Here is a 19,819-nt window from a genome sequence, read left to right on the forward strand (position 1 = left end):
TATTCAGTACCTGGACTAACAGACTTACTGTTAGTAGGCAGGCTGGAACGTTGCTGTAGCTCCTTCAGGTCTTTAAGCCAGGACAGTTTGACCAGCGTGGAGCTGCCCTGCAGCGTGTACCTCCTTATGGAGCCTCTGTGTTCGTGCCACAAGCCCCAAGACCTTTCATCTCCACCCACAGTCTCCTTTATTTCCACATCATTCAGCTGGAGACAATGAGGAGGACGAGTAAGTGGGAGGACGACGTGAAGAATTGGAAAAGCAGTAAGAGTATGGCGCGGTACGACGCACGGCCGGAACGACAAATGACCGTACCTTCATTTTGTTCTTAAAGCTGTAGGTGTCTCGGTTCATGCTGGTGTCTTTTTTCAGTTTACACAGTACAATGCATTCCTTGAAGAGAAAGACTTGTCTCTGATGCCCTCTAGAGGGGGTCTTAATTTCTGGAGTCTCCTCCAACACTGTGAAGGATCCCTAAGGAGAAGAGGAAATTAAATCATTTGTGTGTTTCTGCACAGCTAGAATGTTATGACAGTTTTTTGGTTTGCTTGTTTCATGCTGGAACCAGATCTAAACTGTATATAAGTCATTTTTGCCTACCTGACGCACGGGCTCACCCAGGGCAATAAGAGGAGCCGGGTAGTTCTCAATCAGAGACACCTTGTGCAGGTTGTCTGACCTCCAGGGAAGGCAGGACACCAAAGAGAAAGCATCCTCCAGCAGATAGCAGCTCTGGCCACTCTTAGCTTTATTCTTGATTAACTCCTGCAGGTAAAAAGTTGAACTTTTCATATGACACATTTTAAAAAAGATTAGCCCTAATAGCCTTAAATGTTAAATGGTATTAAATCTATATGCTAACCTTTAGTAAAGCTTTGTAAGTTTGAATTCTTTCCACTGGTTGCTGGAGGAATGTAAGGACATCCATAACAGCACCGTCCAGCTTACCAGCTTCTGTTAACTCCTGAAATATCCCAGGAAACAACAACACATTGGACTGATGTAATAATCCTGCTCTCCACACCTTTGTTTCAGCAGCATTACATGTTTATACTTGAATTCAGTTCTGAATACCTTGAAAAACTGTTGGACAGTCTTGTCAGCGATGCAGGCCTCTGCTTGAGCTTGTCCCACCATGTAGTGAATATACTTCTCAAAGTCTTCTCTGTGTTTGATCAGATGCATGGCCACATCATCATCTGTGGCACACTCCCTCAACCCAGGAAGGACACACCTGAGAAAACACGAGTTCTGTTACTGTGGTTTGACATGTTGATGCGTTTTGCCTTTGATCTAGCACGTGTGTATCACCTCTCATGTAACAACACGATGTCTTTGATGTTCCTGAAAATGATCTCTTTCTGGTTGAGGACGTTAACGGGGACGTGGTAGCTGGAGTCCAGAAAATTTAGCTGCTGAGATATAAACATCTTCATCTCTCTCACAAACTCCTCTTCTCCATCAATCAGGCCTTGGATCAACTGACTAAAGATACAGGGAAACAAACAGATTCATCACAGAAGCCAAGATATTATAAAAATGTTTCGAGGAAGAGCTGCGATGACCAACACCAAAGTATCGCAGAAGTACATGAACATACAGTTAAGCCCATAATTATTCATACCCCTGGCAAATTTGGACTTAAAGTTACTTTTATTCAACTAGCAAGTTATTTTTTGACTGGAAATGACACAGGCGTCTCACAAAAGATAATAAGATGATGTACAGCACGCATCATTGTGGAAAAAAATATTTCTCAGCTTTTATTTACATTTGAGCAAAAAGTATCATGTCCAGAATTATTCATACCCTTTACAAACTGTCACAGTCTCTGGGAAAATCCAAAGTTCCATACCATTCCAAATAGTCAAAGCTGTTCTAAAGCATCCTAATTACCCTGATTAATTGGAAATAGCTGTTTTGATCAACTCAACAGGTGAAAAACAGCAGCTCTCTGCAGGTGGTCTGTGGACATTCATGGCTAAGACAAAGGAACTCAGTGAGGACCTGCAGCTGTGCATTGTGGCTGCTCACAAGTGAGGAATGGGCTACAAGGCCATATCCAAATGTTTTCAAGTTCCAGTGGCCACAGTGCAAAGTATTATTAAAAAATACAAGATGTTCCGCACTGTGGAAAATCTCAGAGGACGTTGTCGGAAGCCAAAAGTGAAACCTGTGGTGGCCAGGAGAATAGTGAGAGAGGTGAAAAAGAATCCAAGGATCACCACCAAGGCCATTCTGGTGAATCTGGGCTCTGCTGGTAGCAATGTCTCAAGGCAGACAGTCCAACGGACACTGCTGGGTTCCTCGGATGCAGACCAAGGAAAACGCCACTTCTCCAGGCACTTCTAAGGCATGCCAAAGCTCATTTGGCCTTTGCAAATGCTCATCTGGACAAAGAAGAAGATTTCTGGTCTTCGGTGTTATGGTCAGATGAAACAAAAATTGAATTATTTGGTCACAATGATGTTGCCTTCATTTGGCATAAAAATGGAGAAGCCTTCAACCCAAAGAACACCATCCCCACTGTCAAACATGGTGGTGGGAACCTAATGCTTTGGGGGTGTTTTTCAGCCAATGGACCATGGAACCTAATCACAGTAAACAGCACCATGAAAAAAGAGCAATACATGAAGATTCTCAACAACAACATCAGGCAGTCTGCAGAAAAACTTGGCCTTGGGAACCAGTGGACATTTCAGCACGACAATGACCCAAAGCATACAGCAAACGTGGTGAAGAAATGGTTAGCAGACAACAACATTAACATTTTGCAGTGGCCTAGCCAGAGTCCTGACTTGAATCCAATTGAGAATCTGTGGAGGGAGCTAAAGATCAGGGTGATGGCAAGAAGACCCTCCAACCTGAAAGATTTGGAGCTCATTGCTAAAGATGAATGGGCAAAAATGCCTGTGGAGACATGCAAAAAGCTGGTCTGCAATTATAGGAAGCGTTTGATTGCTGTAATAGCCAATAAAGGCTTTTTTCTATTGATTATTGAGAAGGGTATGAATAATTCTGGACATGATACTTTTTGCTAAAATATAAATAAAACCTGAGAAATATTTTTTTCCACAATGATGCCTCTTGTACATCGTCTTATTATCTTTGGGGAGACACCTGTGTCATTTCTGCTCAAAAAAGAACTTGTTGAACAAAAGTAACTTTAAGTCAAAATTTGGCAGGGGTATGAATAATTATGGGCTTAACTGTATATGAAGTATGTATACGTGTATTTACTCTGACACAGTTTAATCATCATCAGTATAAGTAATCCAGTATCCAAACACTAGTAAAGCTCATCTGGCAGTATGACAAACCTCAGGCCTCTCCTGTACTCTTCTCCTGTACATCCAATTCCATCAAGATCCTCTTGACGTGCTCTCAGTTGGGGGAAGGTCTCCTGTTTAAAATGAGAGTCATGTATTAACTATTAAAAGCTTCTTTTTTTAAATCCTCAATGTCTTTGTTGATATAATAATAAACTAACAGTATAGATTTTCATCATGAAGATTTCTACATCCCACCTTTCTCTTCTTCTCCAAGTATGCTGGACACAGCCATCCCTGCCGACCAGGGTTGGTTTTGGTGGGTTTGGTCCTCACCAGCCATCTGTCAGGATGAACAGAGTCCAGGACCTCTACAAACTGGCCCTCCTTCAGAATAAAACTCTCCTTACTGCCACTGTTAGGGCAACAGTGAGCTCGAGCCACATATATTTCAAACGTCTGAAAACAAAAGCACATCATTTATGGCTCAGCCATGACGTGCAGTATTATTTTATCATACTGTGACTTTATCAGATTTGTTCCACTGATGTTCAAAAAGGACATAAAAATAGACAATAATGTGCATTCAATCAACATAAATCACCTCTCTTCTGTCCTCTTCTCCTTCAGACTCAGATCCAGAGACGGTGCTGTCCAAGGGCGTGTGGGCACGGTGTTTTGGAGATGGTGTCCTCATTTTACCATCATGGGCCCCTAAACATTTGTAATAGAGGATACCTTCAGTACACCTGCTCAGAAAGTTGCATAAATAATATATGAAATAACATTGCTGACCTTTGATCTTTAATAGCATCGTGGGAGGTTGGGTTATCTCCTCGTTATCGTCCTTCGGAGCTGCTTGTTCTGTTGGTTTTGGTTCTTCCCTGTGACAATATTCAGATTTTTTTTGGCATCTTTACAGCCAAACAAAATGAAATTCATTATTTTATCTGCGCTCTGGTACCTCGGTGTGATTGTGGAAATCTCAACAGGTTCCATCATATCGGGAGCTGTGTCATAATCAGAGGGACTCGACACTGTTGAAAGCAGAATAATGAATCATTAGTGCATCAATGTGACCCAATAAAGTTTTTAAAGCTAAGTCACTCACTGGAGCTGGCAGCCATGACAGAGGACCGTCTCCTCTCTTGTAGGGTCTGCTGAGGAGCATGCTCTGTCAGGGTGTAGGCCTCCCACAGAGACACGTTCATGCTTTCTGCATAGTTCTCTGCTGACGTGGGCACCTGCGCTTGACTCTGTGGCAGATTCTCATTCTGGTCTTTGGGCGGGGCTTCGGGCTTTGTTGGGGCGAGCTGCAAAGGAGTAATGGCTGCAAGAGGTGGGTGTACGGGCCTCTGTGCCACAGGGGCAGGCTGTGGAGTTTGCACCACCGTTATGTTTCCATTGTAGGAGGTCACACCAAACTTATTGACCACCTCACAGGTATAAATTCCACTGTCGCTGTTTAACAGGTTCTTGATCACAAGTGTGCATTCTCCATCATCTGTAGTCGTAATCCTGCATCTCTGGTCGTTGGAAATTTGTTGGCCATTTCTGAGCCACCGTACTGCGCTCGGCTTTCCCTCAACAACACACATTAGAGTGAGCATACCGTGAAGAGCTGCTGTCCGGTTCTTAAAAACCTCTTTAAAAACTGGTCGCATATCTTTGCGTGTCTTGAAGCCTTTGAAAGCAGCCTGGATCTTGACTGCAGCCTCTTGCATTTGTGGCTCATCCTCGGTGCTGATCTCGATCTCCGGCGGAGACTCCTTCAATGGTTCTGTCGTCTGGAGTAGAATCTCAGCTGGTATCTCAGTCAAAGCCTCTGAGAAAGTTTCATCTTCAGAAATATAAAGGAGAGGAATGTCTTCTGCCACCTTTGTTTGTTGTTCTTCCTCCCTTCTCGTTGGCTCCACTGCTAGGCTCACGTCCTGGTCCATTTTCGGTTCTTTTCTCATGGGTTTAACTGGCTGTTTTAATGGAGGTTTGGCAGGCTGCTCTGTTTTCTCAGTTGCTGTAACTGGCTGGTTCCTCTCAAATGCTGGTTTCTCTTTGGCCTGTTTTATTAATGGCTTTAGAAGTTGTTTTATTGGTTGGTCTTGAACTTTTACCACTCCTGATGTTGGTTCTTGTTCCTCTCGATCCGTCTCAGTGTCCCGTGATACTTGTTTTTCTACACCTTTGACTTTGCTTTTTGTCCTCACCGGAGGCTTTGGATGAGTAAACGGAGCTTCGTTTTCTACCGGCCGTTCTGGTTGTTCAGTTGGCTCTTTGTCAAACACTTGTTCTGGCTTTGTTCCTCTCTCTGACTCTTTGGACACTTGTTTATTCAGACGATCTCTCTGTTTGCCGTCTTCTTCAGAATCGATCTGTGTAGTCTTTAGCATTGTAGGAAGGATCTCCTCACTATCCTTCAGTAAATACTTGATTGGTTGCTTTCCATCTGTCAGTTTTCCTTTAGATCTTGTTGGTGGTTTCAAAGGCTCTCCTTCTGTCTTGTCTAGTTCACCTTCATTTTCTAAAGATTTCATATTTTGATCTTTCATTGATTCTTTGCTAATCAACCCTTCTAGTGGTTTCACAGGAGACTTTTCATCCTGGCTAATCATTCCTACTTCTGCAGCTGGATGTTTCCTCTTCTCATCAACTTCACTTTTTGCCAAAGGTATTTCTAGTTGTTCTGAGCTCTTTTCAGTTCCACGTTTCTTTTCTTTTTGTTTCCTTTGTTCAAAACATGTTTTATCCAAAGCCCTGTCTGATTGAGTTTCTTCGTGGTCAGCTGGAGCTAATTCTTCAGTATGTCTTCTTGTTTGTTTCATCTCCGGTAAAGCATCAGTTTCTTTTTCCAAATGCTTAGCTGGCTCCCCAACCTTCCCGTCAACCCTATAGTCTATAGTCTCCAGTAGTCTCACAGGTTTATCAGCTTTCTTGTTCACTTCCCTGTCCTTCACTTTATTAATCTGTTCATGTGCTGCGTTCTGTGCACCATCAGTGCCTTTTTCTACGGCTCTTGCAGACTGAATGTCCTTTTGGACTTTATCATCATCCTTCAGCGCAGACGGTCCGAGGTCAAAAACAAGCTCTGTGTCTTTTTCTGAATTTGCAATTGATGCTTTTCTTGCCCTCTTTTTAGGCTCAGGAGGAGCTGCTTTACCCTCTGAGACTCCCGGTCTCTGCGTCTCCTGAGTAGGAGTTGTTTTGGAAACGGTTTCTTTTACCTGCGGCATGATTGTTGGAGGTTCTGCCTCTGCTGGAGTCGGTTGTAGTCCTGTGGACGATGAAAGAAAATGGACATGAGTGCGTTTACCTTCTTGTAACCTCGTCAATCAGCAATAAATCAACATACCTTTTACTTGCACCATTGCAGTGGTCTCTATGCTTCCTGCCTGACAAGAGTAGTTACCACTGTCTTCAGGTTTGAGCCCACTGATGATCAGCTGCAGGAAGCAGCCATCTTGCTTCATCTCATACTTCCTGCTGGCCCTCAGTGGGAGCTTGTTCTTTTTCCACTGTATTGATACGCTGGGCTTAGACAGCTCACAATACAGGGAAGCTGCACCTCCTGCTTCAGCCGCTATACTTTCTAATTCTTTATTGAAGAATAGAGTGAGCTCTAGGTGGGATAGAACAGACCAACAAATAGTTTGATACAGTGTCAAATAAGAAATACGAAATGCTATGATTTAGCTTACATAATGCTAAAGTGCCACAGACGAGTTCCCAACAGAATCATGTACAAGTATTCAGAAACTGATAGTAAGATACTCCATGAATACAGCCGAAATGCACACAGGCACAAACCTTTCACTGTTACAGCTGCGCTGGTCTCTGCTTTGCCTGCTTGGCACGTGTAGCTGCCGCTGTCTTCCACTGTGAGCTCCTTAATCAGCAGCTGGATGAAGCAGCCCTCCTGCTTCATTTCATACTTTGCATTCGGTCTCACCAGCAGCCCGTTCTTCTTCCACTGCACCATAACTCCAGGTTTAGACAGTTCACAGGAAAGGGAAGCCGTGCATCCTTCTTCAACTTCCATGCTCTGTAAACCTCGCTTGAAGAATGGAGGGAGCTCTGAGGTGAGGAAGGAAAGGTAACACTATGTTTTTAATATCTAGCTCATAGTGAACAATGGACTACGTACAAGAAGATGGAATAGATTCTGTTTTACTGTGTAAATGTCTGCTGTGGATGAGTTTAAAACCACAGTGTACAAACCCTTTACTGTCACAGTCCCACTGGTTTCTGCACCTCCAGCTTTACAGGTGTAGCTGCCGCTGTCCTCGGGTTTGAGATCTTTGATGTGGAGCTGGAGGAGGCAGCCGTCCTGCTTCATCTCATACTTCCTGTTGGCTCTTAATGGTGTTTTGTTTTTCTTCCACTGCACTGACACCCCAGGTTTAGACACTTCACAGTGCAGGGCTGCTGTGCTTTCCTCCTCGCCTTCTATATTTTGTAATTCTCTCTTGAAGAAAGGAGGCAGCTCTGGGAAAACAGGCAAGGAATTGAAAATTCATAATATATAAGGAACCACGGTAAAACATTACTAACTATATTTTTTATTTAAACTACAAATATTCCAAGTGTGTGAGTTTATTTAAAAAAAACTAAACAAAAAGATTATGAATAACAAATAAATACAAAAATAGGACAGGATAGTACTGCAGCATAGAATAAAAGAAGGCAGTACTAATATCAGAGCTTTACCAAATGATTGGGAAAAAAGTCAGGCTTTTCTTGCTGCACACACCTTGCACTGTCAGAGTTGCAGCTGTCTCTGCAGCTCCTGCTCGACACGAGTAGCTGCCGCTGTCCTCGGGTTTGAGCTCTTTGATATGAAGCTGGAGGAGGCAGCCGTCCTGCTTCATCTCATACTTCCTGTTTGCTCTCAGTGGCAGCTTGTTCTTCTTCCACTGCACTGATAATCCAGGTTTAGACACTTCACAGCACAGGAAGGCTGTGCCTCCTTCCTCAGCAGCCACATCTTTCAAATCTTGTTTGAAAACAGGTGGGCGCTCTGGAGAAAAAGTCATCATACATACAGGATACATACAATACTTCAGGAGAAAAATAATATAAAATAATGAGCCTTTTCAACAGCTAATGTAAAATAGCAACATACAGAATGAAACATATATATGTGGGTGTTTGTACAGTGGATTCTTTTTTGCATACCTGTCACGGACACTTTTGCAGTAGTTTCAGCCGTCCCTGCTCGACACGTGTAGCTGCCGCTGTCCTCGGGTTTGAGCTCTTTGACATGAAGCTGGAGGAGGCAGCCGTCCTGCTTCATCTCATACTTCCTGCTGGCTCTCAGAGGCAGCTTGTTCCTCCTCCACTCCCCTGATATGCCAGGCTTGGACAGCTCACAGGACAATAAGGCTGTACCTCCTTCCTCTGCAGCTATACTTTGTAATTCTTCTCTGAAAACAAGTGGAAGCTCTGGCAAAGAAAAAATAGAAAAGAAACATTTGGAAAGCGTGTGTGACACATGAGTAATATTTGCTCCATCTATTGTCACCAAGTCTAGATGACCACAAAGCAATTTTAATACATGATTAAGAACTTCCAGGCACTAACACTGACCATGTAGTTTATCACAGACCTCTCACTGTTACAGCTGCAGTGGTCTCTGTGCTCCCTGCTTGACACGTGTAGCTGCCGCTGTCCTCGGGTTTGAGCTCTTTGATATGAAGCTGGACTAAGCAGCCGTCCTGCTTCATCTCATACTTCCTGCTGGCTCTCAGAGGCAGCTTGTTCTTCTTCCACTGCACTGACACCCCAGGCTTAGACAGCTCACAGCACAGTGATGCCGTACTTCCCTCCTCTGCCTTCATATTCTGCAGCTCTTTTTGGAAAAATGGTGCAAGCTCTGCAAAAAAGAAGATGGATTGAAAGTAATGAAAGAAAATGCAGAAATGGTTTTCTTCTCAGATATTAATGATGCTGTAAAACAAACCGAGCAAATCAGCCATTCACACACCTTTCACTGACACATTTGTGCTGGTTTCTGCACTTCCTGCTTGGCATGTGTAGCTGCCACTGTCTTCAGGCTTGAGCTCTTTGATGTGAAGCTGTAAGATGCAGCCCTCTTGCCTGATCTCATACTTCCTGCTGGCTCTCAGAGGTAGTCTGTTCTTCTTCCACTGCACTGACACTCCAGGTCTGGACAACTCGCAGTACAAGGAGGCTGTACCTCCCTCGTCAGCCTCCACACTTCTTAATTCTTTCTTGAAGAATGGAGGAAGTTCTGGAAAAAGGGTTAAAAGGGAGAAGAAAGTCATGTGTCCTTTTGAAAAGTTTTCAGTGATGTCACACCATCACCAGGCAGTTATTTTATTGACATTATGTTTCTGGGACTGGAAGGATGCTAACACAGTAACACGTGTTGTGGGATTTCTCTTTAGTGTATTGTTTTTTTAATGTATTGTCTTGCTTTCATGTTACTTAGTTTAGTAAGGGTTGTGGGATCTCTCTTTAATGTATTGCCTTGATGAAATGCTTTCATGTTACTTAGTTTAGTATGTCTGGTTCACACCTCATTCACGCTGGGAGACAGACGGTGAGAAACTGGTGAATGTCTCCCAGGAGACGGAAGCTCACACAGGAAGACTTGACCCCAGAGTGGGGGAGATTCACACAGGTGACGGAGAGTCTGTCTGCTTAGAGCCAAGGTGTGAACTGCAACTGTAAAAGCCTTTTGTTCTGTGACTGTGTATAAAAAGGACCTGAACTGTTCATTGTTAGAGACTACTTTCAGTGCCCCCTGACTGACGTCTCTCCTCATGCATGGGAAATAAAGTGTTGGGTTTTTAACCGCTCATCGTGTCTGCAGGCTTTGTTAAGAAATTTCCGCAACAGTTTGGCGCTGCGAGCAGGGTGATCCAGTGTTCTCGCTGAAGGACGGCTCCGGGATGGCTGATCACCCCGAGGTAGCAAAACGCTTCGGTCCTGCCAGCTGTTTAAAGCAAAGAGAAAGGCAGAGTTGCGGAGCCTGTGTTTCAGCAACCACCGAGATCACCTTGACGAATCGAGGGGAAACTCCTGCAGAACGGTGAGCTGTATCTACCATTTATACAAGTCACGAGAGAGTTTTGTGTCTAGCCAAGGGGAACGCCTGCCGACTCCGGAGTTCAAGTCTCCGGAGGGAAAATCCTGGTGGTTTGAGACCCCAGGCTTGTGTTGGGAACGGCCCATCACAAGGACAGTGGCTCGAGCACGCAGTTGGGGAGAAGCCGGCCCAGGCCTGTGTTCGGTCCAAGTACGCCACAGGGACGGCGTTTCGAGTACACTGTTGGGAAATCATTCCTACGTGGAGTGACGGTATTTTAGCACTTTTCTGCCGGTAAGGGAAGAAGGCCATTGCAGAGGACGCTCTGAATGTAAATATGGGATCTAGATCCAGCAAAGCGGCAGACGTTCCACAGGGAGGCTGGGGACAAAACTCAATATTTGACTGTATGGTTAAGAAATGGGGAATTGGGTGCATGAAATATGTTGTTAAGTGGCAAAAAGTAAACGGGTTTCCTGAAAAGGGATCGCTGAGTGTTAACCAGTTAAAGAAAATAGAGGAACAGTTGCGGGAGGAAAAAGCAAAATTATTGGGGAAAGGGAAAGTTAGGACCGTAGATCTGCGTAGAGTAAGCGATGAGAAGGAATGTTTGAAAATGTGGATAGGGGAAGCAGAAAGAAGAGAAAACAAAGCAGCTCTGAAAGAATTACCTAGAGAAGTGCGTGGAAGGGAGGCTGACGCAGAATCTGCCTCAGCGCCTCTTCCACCTCCGTATAACACGGAGAACAAAACACCATTTCCCTGTTCACGCACTGTTTGTGCTTCCCCAGTACAGGCTGTTTTGCAGGGCCTGAAAGCCGATGCGGACCTGGACTCCTTTCCCTCCCCATCCCGCTCTGCACCACGCGCCCCACAGCCAGAGGATGCAAGCGCCAATCCCGCTACTGAGGAGCGACGGCCCCGCCAGGATACAGCGAAAAAAATGACACTCAGATCCGACACAGCGCTCAGCCACACACGGAGCGCGCCGCGAGCTGAAGCGACGAGAGCTGTGAGAGGAAAGAACAGAAGTAAGGACAACCGCCATGGATATTACGCCCTGCCTTTTGCCACGGATCAGCCTGAATATTCTTTCACTGATGACGAGCGGGACGATACAGACGACACAGACAGCAGCGAGGAGGTCGAAAATTTCCAGACCGGGCATAAAACGCAGAGACAGCGGCAGGCAAAAGGAGAAAGCCTGCAGCTCCCGATGGTGGAAGTGGCGGGACCCGAGGGACCTATTTTAGTTCACAGACCGTGGACACAGTCAGACATCGCTGACGCCACAAGCCATCTGCCTGACCCCCTCATGTCGGGTGCAAAGTTCGGTGAGCAGCTCCTAATTTTCTGCCAAGAATATCGCCCCACGGGCCAAGAAATTAGACGCGCAGTGGCAGGCAAGCTGAAACCATGCGACCTGAGGAAAATATCGCCTCACTTGCCTGATCCTACGCTGAGGATACGACACCTGACTTATGAGCATGTAGAAAACCGTGAATATTGTACTGCAGTAACACACCTAATGGATAAGCTAAAGGAGGTTTTCCCGGACAAGGTGGACATGGCAAAGATTCAGGCTTGCAAGCAAAGAAAGGATGAATCTGTGGACGATTTCATACATCGCATGACAACTGTGTTTGAAGTTAATGCTGGAATACCCAAAGATGACATGACGGGCACCTCCGCCTCCACATATGAGCACCATCTTTGCGGCCATATTTTCCGGGGACTGAGACCAGACGTGGCAGCCGAGGTGAGGCGTTCATATGTGGGGGGAGAAGATGAACCTCGGTTAACGGAACTGCGACGCCATGCTCAGAACCATCTTGATGAGAGGAAAAGCAAGAAAGAGGAAAAGCAGAGCACAGACCTCCACAATGCAGCCTTAACGCTGTATAAAGCCGCGACAACCTCACACGGAGATTCCCATGACAGAGGCAGTTGGCATGGCCGAGGCCAGGGAACAAGACGTGATCGGCGAGATCCACAACGACAACAGTGGGGAGGGGATCCAGAAGCCTGTTTTTTCTGTGGCGAGCATGGACACTGGAAGCGGAATTGCCCTAACCGAGGCTATCCCAGACGCGGACATCATCAACACCAAAATGACCAAGCGCAGGGCAGGCGATGGGTGCAGGCGGACTGACACTGGGGGGAAAGGACGCCAGAGTACGCTTCAGGCTGTGGTTTGCCCACCTCATCAGAACAGGGAAGTGAAAATCACACACACATACACACACCCATTGATGTAGAAAGTGTTTTACACACAGACACACACACTTTAATACACAACACTTTTGAGCATGTAGAACACGTTTCTTTGTCTCCAGCTGGTACATATGTACATTTAAATAGCGCACCTTATAAATCACTGCCCTTGTATAAAATGTTAGTTTGTAACCAGGAAGTAGAATTTCTTGTAGATTCCGGGGCCACCCACTCTGTACTACGCTCAGATTCTCTCTCACCCCAGCCCGTGCTGGGTGAAAAGTTCACTCATTCTGTGTCCGCATCAGGAACCATACAGAGAGAAAATTTCACCATACCCCTGTGTTGTGTAGACGGACAGGGTAGAAAATTCACACACCAGTTTCTGTGGTCAGACCTGTGCCCTGTCAATTTGCTTGCCAGAGATTTGATGTGCAAACTGAACATAAGTTTAATCTCCTGCTATAATGGCATCACAATCACACAATCTGACTATGATTATATGATGGTGAAATATAACCCTGTGACTCCAGCTTTCGCTTACGGGTGGAAGCTGGAGGAGGGGCCGCTTGTTACAGAATTCATACAAGCGACTCGCAACCGCATGCCTCCAGATGTCTGTTTTATGGCTCCTGGAGAGTTGAGTTGCACATCTCACTTTTCTCTGCATGGCCCTGATGACAGTTATGAGGAAGAATGGTCCAGAACCGAAAATGATTTACTAACTGTGACATGTATGTTTTGGAGCTCCACATTTGCTGCGCTTGCGATTTCTCTCACTGATGAGCAAAGAAACATGTTTACTATGGATGCATCCGTCCCACATGTTCCCCTAGCAAAAGCTCACAGCTGCCAGTGGGAAGACATGGGTGAATTTATGCACCGGTGCTACCGCGCTTGCGATTGGGAACCTACAGAGGATCCCACAGTTTTGTTTTCTCGAGAAATGAAAGCCTACAGAAAAACCATGACATATACAGTCCATTGTGTCCGCTCAGTTGAGCTAGTGAACATAGCTGTCTCACACTGTCTACTTCAAACGACACCTCCTCTAAACTCCTCACACCCCCTGCTGACAGAGGTGGCTGACGGCCTGTGGGCCTCATCTAAGTATGATGTAGGCCTAATTAAAGATTGTGAGCCTGTGGTAATCACTCCAAACTCCTCTTTTAGACCATGCCAAAGACAATATCCTCTGAAACAGGAAGCCATAGAGGGGATTACTCCTGTGTTTGAATCCCTGTTAAAGGCTGGAGTAATTATCCCATGCCCCACCTCTCCGGTTCGCACTCCACTATTCCCTGTGAAGAAAATCAGAGGACCAAATGAGCCTGTTGAGTGGCGGTTTGTGCAGGACTTACAAGCTGTGAACAAGGCTGTGATCCCCAGAGCCCCCGTGGTTCCGAACCCCCACACCATTTTGTCCCAAATACCATCTGATGCTATGTGGTTTACTGTTGCTGACCTGACTAATGCATTCTTCTCTGTTCCAGTTCACCCAGATAGCCAGTTCTGGTTTGCTTTTGAGTTCCAGGGGAAGGCTTACACATTCACTCGGTTGTGTCAAGGCTACTGTGAGTCCCCCACGATTTACAATGCCGCCTTAAGAGACTCCCTGTCAGACTTGATCCTCTCCCAAGGCACAGTGTTACTTCAATATGTCGATGATCTGCTACTGTGTGCACCCACACAAAAGCAGTGTCTGGCAGATTCTCTCACTTTACTGACACATTTGCATCACAAGGGCCACAAGGCTAGTAAGTCAAAACTACAGTTTTGTAAAGAGCAAGTCACATTCTTAGGGCATGTGATTTCTTACAACTCTCACCAGATTTCCTCCAAGAGGGTGGAAGCTGTGATGACCATTGCAAAACCCCACACCAAAAAACAGATGATGTCATTCCTAGGAACCACATCATACTGCCGCAATTTCATTCCACACTACTCCTCTGTGGAAGCTCCACTTACTGCGCTCATTCATGGTGCAAGTCTGTCAGCCAATGATCGCATTTCTTGGACACCAGAGGCTGAAGCTGCCTTCACTTCCTTGAAACAACTGCTGCAAACAGCGCCCGTTTTAGCGCTTCCAGACCCATCCAAACCATACACACAAATGGTGGATGAAAAGAATGGTTTCATGTCTTCTGTTCTTTTACAGCAGCATGGTGATTCACTTCGCCCGGTGGGTTATTACTCTTCCAAGCTTGACCCCGTAGCTGCAGGACTGCCTGGATGCCTACGAGCAGTAGCTGCGTGTGAGAAGGCCGTGCTCGCCTCACGTGACATTGTAGGGTACTCTCCTCTGACAGTGCAGGTACCCCATGCAGTTTCTCTCATTTTGCTGGAGCAGAAAACTTCACACCTTTCTGCAGCTCGCTGGCTCAGGTACTCTTCCATACTGCTTGACATGCCCAACATCACAGTGAAACGATGCACAACACTTAACCCAGCCACTCTTCTCCCCACGCGAGAAGATGGTGAACCACACAGCTGCACTGCTGTATTGGGTGAAACTTGTACACCTCGGATTGACTTGTTAGATGTTCCCATTGAGAACTCTGACATAGTGTTATATGTAGATGGCTCCTCCTCACGTGATTCACGTGGGACTAACCGGGTGGGTTTTGCTGTGTGTTCTGATCATGCCACTCTCGTTTCAGGCTCATTGCCCAGACACTTCTCAGCACAGACTGCAGAACTTGTGGCGCTCACAGAAGCCTGTAAACTTGCGGAGAGTCAGTCGGCCACCATCTACACCGACTCTCGCTACGCGTTCGGTGTGGTGCATGATTTTGGGGCCTTGTGGAGGCACAGAAAGTTCCTGAAATCTGATGGGAAGCCCATCCTCAATGCTAACCAGGTAGCAGCGCTGCTGGATGCCATCCTCCTGCCTGCTCGCATTGCTGTAGTGAAGTGTGCAGCACACACAGGTAAAACTGATTCTGTCTCCCAAGGAAATGCAGCCGCCGATGCAGCAGCCAAAGCAGCAGCCGAAGGAGGCCTACCTTTCCAACTTGTCTTGGCACCACTGTCCACACCTAACCTTGCTGATCTTCCTGCTGTACAGTCATTTGCCTCCCAGCCAGAGAAAACTCTCTGGCGCAAACATGGCTGCACACTGGTCGACTCTGTCTGGCGATCTCCTGACGGCCGCCCATGTCTACCTAAACACTTCTTCCCTGGTTTCTAAAATGGACACATGGGTTAGACCATGCGTCCAAAGGGGGGATGCTACAAGCAGTAACATCGCTGTGGTTCACCAAAGGGTTTTCCACAGCAGCTGAGAGGCACTGCAAAAAGTGTCTCATTTGTGCGACCAACAATGTGGGACGCCCATTACAGGTAAACACTGCAGCACATCCCCCACCAGACATGCCTTTTGACCATCTAATGATGGATTTCATTGAATTGACACCAGCCGAGGGGAAGAAGTATTGTCTAGTAGTAGTGGACATGTTCTCTAAGTGGGTAGAAGCATTCCCCACTAAAAGTGCAGACAGCAGTGCAGTAGCAAAAGCCCTCCTGTCAGAAATCATTCCCAGGTGGGGTATCCCGGGAAAAATCACAAGTGATAATGGTACTCACTTTGTGAACCAGGCATTGAAGGAGATCAGCAAGCAACTAGGTTTCAAATTGCAAACACACTGTGCATATCATCCACAATCTGGAGGTGCTGTGGAGAGAATGAACGGCTCCTTAAAGTCCAAACTGGTAAAGTGCTGTGAAGAAACTGGCCTCACATGGCCAAAAGCACTTCCCCTCGTGCTGATGTATGTGCGCACACGAACCAGACCTCCAGCACACCTCAGCCCTTATGAGGTGTTGTATGGACGACCTGCCAGAGTGGGGGCAGAACCCCCCAAATGGACTGGCATGTCCACAGAGTTGTGCAACAGCGAAATGATTGTGTACTGTCAAAATCTCTCGAGGACTCTCTCGCAGGTACACCAAGCAGTGAAAGCAGCCTTGCCCAGACCAGCAGAAGGACCCCTGCACCCGTTCAAACCAGGAAACTGGGTGCTAGTGAAGGATTTCAGGAGGAGACACTGGAAGGCGAAGCGGTGGCTGGGCCCATTCCAAGTCCTACTGACCACACAAACAGCGATAAAGGTTGGAGAGCGAGTTACTTGGATCCACGCCAGCCACTGTAAGCTGTTTGGAGGAGAACCACCCAGAACGGAGGAGCAACTAGAAAAGACAAACGGGGCAGAATAATCCCCACACTTCATTCAGGTAGTAGGCAGTCTACCCTCTACCTGCAACAATGCGACAAGCCAGAAAGCACCTCATCACTGGGGTAGCTCTGATGCTCTTCAGTGGGCTGATGGTTGCCCTCTGGTGGAGCCTCAGGAGAGATCAGCGGCTGGGCACCATACCAACATCCAAGGAGGTTCGTGCAACAGAAGGAGCAACCCACGAGATGAGAGGAAATGCTTGATTTAGCATGATGGACACATTCGACTACACTATGTGTATTCAACCCCCTAGACTGTCATTTTTGATCTGTGCAATGTAAAGGTCACAAGGAAATGTGAGTTCCCGAAAATTGCACCTTCCCCTGTTGCAAGCTCGAAATTACAATGATGATAGCGAAAGCGAAGATGAGTGTGATGAGTGAAACTATTTTCCTGACACTGCAAGAATGATGCATATTGTGAAACCTATGAAGTGTGCAATATTGCTGATGTAATTAACAGAATGTTAGGAAGAGAAATCCTTGGTACTAGTGATTGAGATGCAATCAAGAGGGTGGGAACTGTTGTGGGATTTCTCTTTAGTGTATTGTTTTTTTAATGTATTGTCTTGCTTTCATGTTACTTAGTTTAGTAAGGGTTGTGGGATCTCTCTTTAATGTATTGTCTTGATGAAATGCTTTCATGTTACTTAGTTTAGTATGTCTGGTTCACACCTCATTCACGCTGGGAGACAGACGGTGAGAAACTGGTGAATGTCTCCCAGGAGACGGAAGCTCACACAGGAAGACTTGACCCCAGAGTGGGGGAGATTCACACAGGTGACGGAGAGTCTGTCTGCTTAGAGCCAAGGTGTGAACTGCAACTGTAAAAGCCTTTTGTTCTGTGACTGTGTATAAAAAGGACCTGAACTGTTCATTGTTAGAGACTACTTTCAGTGCCCCCTGACTGACGCCTCTCCTCATGCATGGGAGGCTTTGTTAAGAAATTTCCGCAACACACGTCACACACCTTTCACAGACACAGTTGCACTGGTCTCTGCACCCCCTGCTTGGCACGAGTAGCTGCCACTGTCTTCAAGTTTGAGCTCCTTGATGTGAAGCTGGAGGAAGCAACCGTCCTGTCGCATCTCATACTTCCTGCTCGCTCTTAGGGGCAAGCTGTTTTTCTTCCACTGAACTGGTACTCCAAGTTTGGACAACTCGCAGTACAGGGTGGCCGAAGCTCCTTCTTCAGCTTCCACACTCTGAAGCTCCTCCTGGAAGAACGGAGGAAGCTCTGGGGAAAAAGGGCAGAAATGGGGATGCTCAGTACAAGAATAACGCTTTACTGTACGTGCTGATCATAAGATTGTTTAGCTCATTGCCCTGAAGTACCAGTGACGGTAAGTTTGGCAGTGCTCTGCATGTCTCCTGTATCACAGGAGTATACACCAGTATCCAGGGGGTCGACATCACGGATGAGCAGCAGGTTGACTTTTCCCTCCTTGCGCATCTCGTATTTATCACCATTTCGAAGAGGAATGTGGTTGCGTTTCCAGGTAACCAAGGTGGTGAGGTCAGAGGTGGTGCAACTCAAAGTAGCCGTCTCGCCCTCCATGACCACCGTGTCTTTGGGCTTCTCCTCCAATAAAACTAGAATTTGATATCAAATCCCAGTGATCATCAGGGGGTACATAACTTTGAAGCATTTTGTTAGTTTTTACTTAAATACACCCTCTCCACTGTATTCTTCTGCTCACCTTTAGGCTTCGGAACAACCAGCAGGCGTGCAGAGGTCCTCTCCTCCCCGACCACAAAAGCAACCGTGCCCGTCTCCTCAGGCGTTGTCATGGTGAGCACCAGTCGGTGCTGTCGGCCGTGACACGTCATCTGATTCATCTCGTTCTTCTGCAGAGGGCTGTTCCCAAGCCACCAGACGCCCTCGCTCACGTCTGCGTGGCTCAGCTCGCACACAAACACCGCGTCCTCTCCCGCTGTCACCGCTTTGTCTTGAAGCTCTGTAACGATCCGAACGCGCTCTGCGGAGGAAGAAGGAGCTAGATACAGCTTCTTTTTTTTTTAGAAAAGGGAATTTGATACTTTTACATTAACTCAACTCAGAAGGGCCAGCTCTGGAATTCGTGTCATGTAAATAAATTAGCCCAATATATCAACAAATAATGACATTAGACTGCCATATACACCTACCCCTGACAATCAACTTGGCAGTGGTCTTCTTGCCCCTGGTGATACAGCAGAACTCCCCAGCATCCTCCAGATGCAATTTCTTGATCTCCAGAGTGTGACTGGGGCCTTTCTTTGTTACGATATAACGTCCTCCTTCTTCCACCACAGTGTTGCCCTTCTTCCACGTTACGGGCACGTTAGGACTGGAGACTTCACAGGAGAACAGCACAGACTTCCCCTCCATCACAGTTTGGCTCTCAAGTTCCTTTTCAAAGAACACAGATGCTGCCGCTGGGTGAAGAAAGAAAAGAGATATTCAGATGACTTTACACCCAATTTAACAAAGAGGTGATTATGACAGTAACCCAGCAGTGATGACCCAGCTGTGTGAATTAATTAATATTAATTATTATGTAAAAACTAGCAGCTTTTGCTGAGTGGACCCTGCCTCTCACAGGGTGGTAAGCGGTCCAGAAAACGGACAAATGAATGGGTTCATATGAATTGTGGGATTGTGTTTCCACAAATATAACTCCAGCATGTTTAATGCACAGTTATACAGCACGGGTCGGGCCTGAAGAATAAGAATTCTTATGAAATTTCCCCCTTGTGGGACTAATAAAGGTATATCTATCAATCTATCAATTCAGTCTTGGCAGACGGGGATCGGTCCCCCAGGGCCTCCGCTCCTGGCCGCCGCCCGGCACACAATGCACCCGACCCCTACGGTGGTGGGCCTCGAGGATGGGTCCATGTCCCCTTTTCAGGCTGTGCCTGGCCGGGCCCCGTGGACTAAGGCCCAGCCACCAGATGCTCAGCCTCGGGCATGGCTCCAGGGCGGGGCCCCGGTAATCCTTTCCCAGGCAGGGTGAACTGTTCTCTTGATGTCCTTCTCATAGGGGTCTTCTGAATCGCTCTTTGTCTGGTCCC

General features: G+C 46.6%; 1 protein-coding gene across 1 annotated transcript in view; it reads right to left on the minus strand.

Annotated features, from left to right (window-relative positions):
• Window positions 1-19,819, minus strand: part of obscna (obscurin, cytoskeletal calmodulin and titin-interacting RhoGEF a) — a 48,161-nt gene that overhangs the window by 13,882 nt on the left and 14,460 nt on the right. Inside the window, exons 29-51 of the mRNA XM_019351898.2 lie at window positions 18,911-19,180; window positions 18,463-18,759; window positions 18,098-18,355; window positions 17,733-17,999; window positions 9,247-9,513; window positions 8,869-9,135; window positions 8,439-8,705; window positions 8,014-8,280; window positions 7,482-7,748; window positions 7,071-7,337; window positions 6,616-6,882; window positions 4,381-6,537; window positions 4,234-4,306; window positions 4,065-4,153; window positions 3,874-3,983; window positions 3,528-3,728; window positions 3,321-3,403; window positions 1,312-1,485; window positions 1,075-1,234; window positions 863-964; window positions 601-765; window positions 316-474; window positions 29-206 (exon numbers count right to left, since the gene is read on the minus strand). Of these exons, the coding sequence (XP_019207443.1) occupies window positions 29-206; window positions 316-474; window positions 601-765; window positions 863-964; window positions 1,075-1,234; window positions 1,312-1,485; window positions 3,321-3,403; window positions 3,528-3,728; window positions 3,874-3,983; window positions 4,065-4,153; window positions 4,234-4,306; window positions 4,381-6,537; window positions 6,616-6,882; window positions 7,071-7,337; window positions 7,482-7,748; window positions 8,014-8,280; window positions 8,439-8,705; window positions 8,869-9,135; window positions 9,247-9,513; window positions 17,733-17,999; window positions 18,098-18,355; window positions 18,463-18,759; window positions 18,911-19,180 (6,612 nt within the window). The remainder of the gene's footprint in view (window positions 1-28; window positions 207-315; window positions 475-600; window positions 766-862; window positions 965-1,074; window positions 1,235-1,311; window positions 1,486-3,320; window positions 3,404-3,527; window positions 3,729-3,873; window positions 3,984-4,064; window positions 4,154-4,233; window positions 4,307-4,380; window positions 6,538-6,615; window positions 6,883-7,070; window positions 7,338-7,481; window positions 7,749-8,013; window positions 8,281-8,438; window positions 8,706-8,868; window positions 9,136-9,246; window positions 9,514-17,732; window positions 18,000-18,097; window positions 18,356-18,462; window positions 18,760-18,910; window positions 19,181-19,819) is intronic.

Source organism: Oreochromis niloticus, linkage group LG23 (genome assembly GCF_001858045.2).
Source record: "Oreochromis niloticus isolate F11D_XX linkage group LG23, O_niloticus_UMD_NMBU, whole genome shotgun sequence".
NCBI lineage: Eukaryota > Metazoa > Chordata > Actinopteri > Cichliformes > Cichlidae > Oreochromis > Oreochromis niloticus.